We start from the raw sequence: 6,768 nt of genomic DNA on the forward strand, positions 1-6,768 counted from the left end.
ATCATCATCATCATGGGCACTTGTAGGCATGTAGACGTTAAAAATCATTGTTGGCTTAGATTTTGATTTTATCCTTATTACAATGATTCTATTGCTAAGCATTTTGAAATACTCTACTGTCTTCCCTATCTTCTTGTTCATTATGAAACCTAAACCAGCCTGTCCTTTATTTGAAGGTGAGTTAATTATTCAAAAAATCACCTGACCAAAAGTCAATTTCTTCTTCCCACTGAAGCTCGCTAATTCCTACTACTAAATCTACATTTAACCTATTCATTTCCCTCTTACGTTTTCTAACCTACCAACCTTTTTTTGACTTCTAACATTCCACGCCTCCAATTCATAGAATGTTACTTATAATGTTCTGGTTAGCCCTTTCTAGTAGTTCTCAATCGGAGATCCAAACAGGGGACTAGTTTATCTCCGAAATATTTTACCAAGGAAGGCGCCTCCCATCTTTTTTACATGAATATACAGAGCGCTACATTATCTTGGAAAACAACAACTGTAGTTTTCCATTGCTTTCAGCTGAGCAGTACTCAGACGATTGAGTGATTTTGATATAGCCATTTAAATCCTCCTGACTTAACACCCTTAACTACTGAAATTGCTGCTGTCCTCTTTCAGGAATCATTCGTTAGTCTGGCTCTCAACAGAGATACCTCTCCAATATGGTTGCACCTTTGGTCCAACTACTCTGTATCACTGAGTACTCAAGCCCCCTTATCATCATCAAGGTCTCATGATTCATAGGGGGAGGGAAATAAAATGTAATTAAACTCTTGAATTAATTCATATCCATACTTCCAGGCTATCTGGCAGATCTCAGCCAGTAAAGTCCTACTAATACAATTTAATATACGATCTCATTGTACGAACTGCATACACTTTTAATGAGGATCTCTACACAAATTTCTTACAACGTAAAATAGACAAGACACCAACAAATTGTAAACATCCTCCACTTCTTTACTACAACACAACAAATATAATCATGATGATGTGTAATATTTATTTAAATAAATCAGTAGTTCTACCTTTAAATAACCAGTTTATCCTTGAACCATCAATATTACTATTTATAAAATCCACAATGAAACTGAGCTCTTTATACAATAACCAATGCTGAATATTCTGAATACCCAATTTATACTTGCATAAAAAATTATTCTTAATTTAACTGAGCATATTACTGATAATAAAATTCATTGTCTGAAATGTTTTGCATTTCTATCAATTGATTATAAATAACTTTGAGAAATGAATGAGATTATAAATTATTTTTATAACAAAAATATTTCTGAGAATGAGCAACCAGAATTACAAAAAAAAGTAATTCCAACTCAACCTCAGAAATGGCTTTAGGTGCCACCAAAATCTTTCTTTAATTGGCAATGAAAATAAGCGTTTGGAAGCTATTCATGAAAACAGATAAACTGTAGAAGTATAAACAATATTTAAAACATATTTTTAATGTTTTCCCAAAAACACCATATCTCTACTTTATGAATAACAGACACGCTTGACTTGAGTAGTGTGGTAGCTTTCTATTCATTTTTCGCTAAGCCTATGGCTTGCTGCTAGCTAGCGCTAAAATACAGATTATATTCAACTTTATAGGAGATAATTTCATTAACCTACTAGATTAGTCATCCCAAAATTAGCTGATTTTCAATGTCTGGAGTTCTAAGGTTCGAGTCCTTGTAAAGGCAGTTGCTTTTGTATGGATCTGAATAATAGACTGGATACCATTGTTCTTTGGTGGTTGGGTTTCAATTAATCACGGTTCTCAGGAGTGGTCGACCTGAGTCTTTGCCAGACTACATGTTTACCTGTACATTTACAGTTACATTGCAGCTATGTCAGGTCTGGCAAGCTAGTAGCAGTATTCCATTTGCCTATCACACACACTCAGACATGGCAGGAGCTGGGAAACAGGATGAAGAAATATATATAAGTGATAATTTAATTTTTTTTTACCAGACAGTTCACTCTGAAAATTACATTTTTTAAGTCAGTTTTTTAAGCTATTTTATTCAATGAACCACCCTTATTATATGAAAAACAATTAACTTAACCATTAACACACCAATCTGAAAAACAAGTGAAAATAACTTCTGATCTGAAAAATCTCAGATCAGACGTTTTTGTTTTAGTATGGTAAATGTAACAGACAGATTATTATCCAAAAAGTATGAATAACAAACTGTGTTCTTATAGTGGAAGAAAAACCATCAATATTATCTTAGAAGGGTAGAAAAAGAAAAACATATATAAAAGAAATTTCTTAACTATTGCAAAAAGTATAAATGGTATCAACAGTCCATTTTTTCTGCAAATCGTTTAACTAGTGTCCCTAGCGTGGTTCTAGCACATTCTCATAACTACATGAAATCATAGCAGTCATTTGGTGATTATAAAGTTATAAATAAGCATATTACCAACCCTCCTGGCTCCGTGGGGTAAGGTTGGAAATTAAAATTTTTTAAAATGTTTTCAATTTTTCCCCCCAGACTGATAACATCAGTTTTAATAATAGGAAAATCACTTGGTCCCGCTGTTTTCTTACAATTATGATTATAGTAAATCAAGTTGTACAGACTGTGCATTGTACTATTAAGTAATAGTGATAATAATAAATGATTATTTAAAAATTAAAACATAAGAAATTTAGTTGAATTACTAAAAATTTATTTTTGAAAAATAACAAAATATTACAAACAATATAGTGGATGATATTAGAGATATGTTCAACATTTTTGTCATAAATAGTAACAATAGCTGCAATTTCAGGAAACCAGTGGAGTTTTATTTCTTTTTCTTGTAAATGAAATGTAACATAATAAAAATTAAATTATAATATAAATGTGTTTATTGACATAAAATAGAATTATAACAAAATTAAGGTACAAAGATTCACATACAAGTAATACTACCATGCCCTTGGTATGACTGCAAGACTATCAGCAAAAATATGACACTAAATTACACAATGAAGAAAGTAAAAAAAACAAAAAAAGAAAATCTGAATAAAAATAAGAATTTTATTAATCTACCTTTTCAGGAGGTGCCTGGTTTTAGTGATTTTTATGCACTACCAGAATCTGAAAGAAAGTTTATAAAAGAAGCTATTTTCTTGTAGTCAGGTTTAGAAATACTGATAAAGATATTTGTCCTTTTGGTTCTATATTACCACTGGTAGTTGGTAATGTATAGACATATCCGTTTTTTATTGATATGATTTCCTCCATTATGATTATTTATATATATATATTGTTAGAATCAATCACAAAATTCAAAAAGAGCAAATAGAGAAAAAACTACCAGCAAACACAGCAACAAAAAAAAATATATAAATAAACCAGATAAAGTTATTACAATTTTGCTGGTACAAAAGATAAGAACAACATATTTATGCACATCTGAGAGAAATTTATAAAATATTCTGGGGAAATAAACCAAAATACACATTCTGATTTGTAGAAAAAAATAGGGTGGACAGTAACACAGTAAAAAAGAAAAACACCATGTAATAAGTACCAAAGGACTTGAATATGAATATTATTTTTTGAACCTTATTGCTTACTAGACTTGATAAGTTGTCTTCTGGTCAGTACAATTCAATGACTTTTGTATCAGCTGGATTTTTTTTTGTTCACAGGATCTTCATCTGAGATACAGTTGCTTTGATCTGACAAGCCTTCAAGACCAGTCAGCTGTTCCTTTCCTTGTTGTGGGTCACTGTTTCTTTTCGATTTTTTACTTTTATTTTTTTTTATTATCTGACGAAAGTCGCAGACCTTCATCAATCTTTTGGTTCTAATAAATGCTTAATTATTTCTTCAGATTTTTTATAACCTTGTACAAAGCTTTAAAAAAATTAACTTCAACATCAGGATAAGTTTGTTTCAAGATCTTTATCTTGAGACATTTTTTTCTGTTATTTCTTCATTTATATCTGCTAGATGAAATAATGGAAATTAAATAATTGTACCTACTGACAACTGTCTAGTGCCTGAATATATTGCATAGTTGTGTTTTAATCTTACTACTTACATGATTCTGTTTACCATGACAATTTTCTAAAATTAATTTTATAAATTTTCTTTCAGCTTCTGATATTGCATAAAAATCATACTTAGGTTCCTCCTGAATGGGTAGATTAACAAATTTCTTATTTTTATTCAGATTTTCTTCTTTTTTAAATTCTTCATTGTACAATTTGGTATTTTTTTGCTCACCAGATGAAACATGTTCTGCAGTCTGTTCACATTCATCACTGTCAATTAGTGTAGTACAACCCAAAATATCAAGCCAGTAATCATCACTTTTTAAAGAAACATTCATTTTATTATTTGCAGTCTCTGAAGGGAAGACAGCAACATCCATTTGCTTCTGCAACATCCATTCAGATGTTAATGCTAGTATAGGTGAAGACTGCAGGAGTAAGATTGCATGATTTTGGTGTAATATTTTTAGTTCCATCTACGCTTCTCCCAGATTCTTTGGACTTTATGCTTTTTTAATGACTTTTATCACTGTCAACTCCATTGTAAGGCTTTTCCAAAGTCAATTTGGTTAGCACAAGTCAATTTGTTACTTTTTGAGCATCAGTGATAATCATTGCTGCTTCTTTATTGTTAGTGGTTGTTGGTAATGTATAAGGAACTTCTGTTTTTATTCATAGGTTTTCCTTCATTATGTTTTTAAAATTTTTATAACTGATCGAATGTTACTAGAAAATCATCTTTCAAGAGAACTACTTCTTCAGCATCTGATCTTCTCAGTTGGTGCTTATTTGTTTCTTTTTCAACTTCAGGTGCTTTCTTTATTTTTCCTGTTTAGCCTCCGGTAACTACTGTTCAGATAATACTTTAGAGGATGAATGAGGATGATATGTATGAGTGTAAATGAAGTGTAGTCTTGTACATTCTCAGTTCGACCATTCCTGAGATGTGTGGTTAATTGAAACCCAACCACCAAAGAACACCGGTATCCACGATCTCGTATTCAAATCCGTGTAAAAATAACGGGCTAATAAATAATGGCTTTACTAGGACTTGAACGCTGGAACTCTCGGCTTCCAAATCAGCTGATTTGGGAAGACGTATTCACCACTAGACCAACCCGGTGGGTTAACTTCAGGTACTTGTGTTGAGGGAACTGCACCGTCTGTTTTTGAAGTGATATAAAGAATATTTCATCCTAATGTCACAGTAGCTATTTCCTTCTATTAGTTTAGGAATACTGATAAGATATTTTAGATATTTCTTCTTTTGGTTCAATATTGTCCGAGTTAGGTTGACTTGAAGATCTGTATTCAGCTTTTTTTTGCACCCTGTTTCTTTAGTTCTATATTGCCTGTCTTTGGTTGATTGGAGGGTATTTTTCAATTTTTTTTTTAAGTTTGTCACGACTTTGTTTTTGTAGTACTGTTGTCAGTCTCTGGTATGGATGAAAGAATATGTTCAGATTCTTTGGGAGGTAGCTTAAATCTTACTTTTTTTGGTTCTGCATTGTATATCTTGGGTGTAGTTGGGTAAGTCCTTAGATGTTTTAATATGTTGGTCATGATCTTTAAGACGGCGGTTATAATTTGGTTTTTGTGGTCCTAGTCTTATAGTTGAAGGGAGATATTCAGATTTTTTAATAGGTTCATCATGTCTTGATTCTTTTAGTTATATAAGCTCTGTTTCAGGTATTTTAATACGTTGGCTATATCTTGGTAGTATATTATCTGTGTTTGGTTTATTTGAATATTTATGTTTATCTTTCTTTGAGTAATTTCTTTTTATGTATTCAAATATTTTAACAGGTTGTTTGTTACAACTTTGAGACACATCTAACTGAATGTTGTCCTCTTGTGGTTGCGTTTCATTCAAATCATGACTACAAGAAGGCAACATTTGGTCATTAGGTTTTTTGTTTTCTTTGACCTTTTATTTTTAACAGGGACGTGACTTTTTTCCTTCCATAGTATTTGATTCTTCCAGTCTTACTGCTTTGGCAACTGTATTTGGTTTCTTTTTTTTCTTAATCTTTAAAGGTAGTTTTGAACTCTTTCATCTGGATGCAATGTCCTAATATGAATAACTATTAATTTTTATATATAAAACTACACACTATTAAATTTATTCATTAGATAAATTCAAATCTTAAACATTTTAAGAAAAACAAGTCCTGAATAATGAAATTACCAATAATGAAAATATAAAATGAACTTGAGGAAGGTAGGAGTGTTTATTGTTCACAAAATTCTTATTCAAAACTAAATAACAATTTGAAATTTATGTAAAAAAACAAAACAGAATCCTATTTATTAGATTTCAGGCACTTAAATAGCTTGTCAATGTTGGCCACATCACTTAAAATGCTGCCTGTGTGCTAATTTGAACCTCTGCAGTATAAGTCAATTACATAAGCAGTCAAGTACTATGTGATGCACTGTTGTTATAAAGGTTATAAAAGTGGGATTTAAAGCATCATCAGACGGCACACAAAATTATCTCTGGATTAATCTCTTATCATTTAAAGCAATCAACAAAGGATATCAACTTCTTAGGAACTGTCTTGCTATGATGACTTCCTATGCAACACACTGCTTTTAATATGATGCAACTTATCTTCATGCTGTTTAGCAATAAAACTTAAGGTTTGTCTAGGCAAACTGACATGTAAGCTTCATGACTGACTAAATTACTCAATTTATTGTATAGATTAATTAATGTGAACTATATTATCTAGATTCAATCAACTCTAAAACCCTTT

General features: G+C 31.2%; 1 protein-coding gene across 4 annotated transcripts in view; it reads left to right on the top strand.

The window, feature by feature from the left end:
* LOC142321769 (uncharacterized) overlaps positions 1–6,768 on the top strand; it is a 52,232-nt gene that overhangs the window by 22,864 nt on the left and 22,600 nt on the right. For 2 of the 4 annotated variants that reach the window (XM_075360137.1, XM_075360141.1), the window contains one exon: positions 3,662–3,798. The exons of 1 other annotated variant lie outside the window; for it this stretch is intronic. Coding sequence is in view for 1 of the 3 variants with exons in the window: in XM_075360140.1 (XP_075216255.1) it covers positions 3,662–3,823 (162 nt within the window). In the remaining 2 variants the exon portion in view is untranslated. Of the gene's footprint in view, positions 1–3,661; positions 3,840–6,768 lie in introns of those variants that run through there. One more of the 4 variants, XM_075360140.1, reaches the window with a different exon arrangement.

The sequence above is a fragment of the Lycorma delicatula genome, chromosome 3 (genome assembly GCF_047948215.1).
Source record: "Lycorma delicatula isolate Av1 chromosome 3, ASM4794821v1, whole genome shotgun sequence".
Taxonomy (NCBI): Eukaryota; Metazoa; Arthropoda; class Insecta; order Hemiptera; family Fulgoridae; genus Lycorma; species Lycorma delicatula.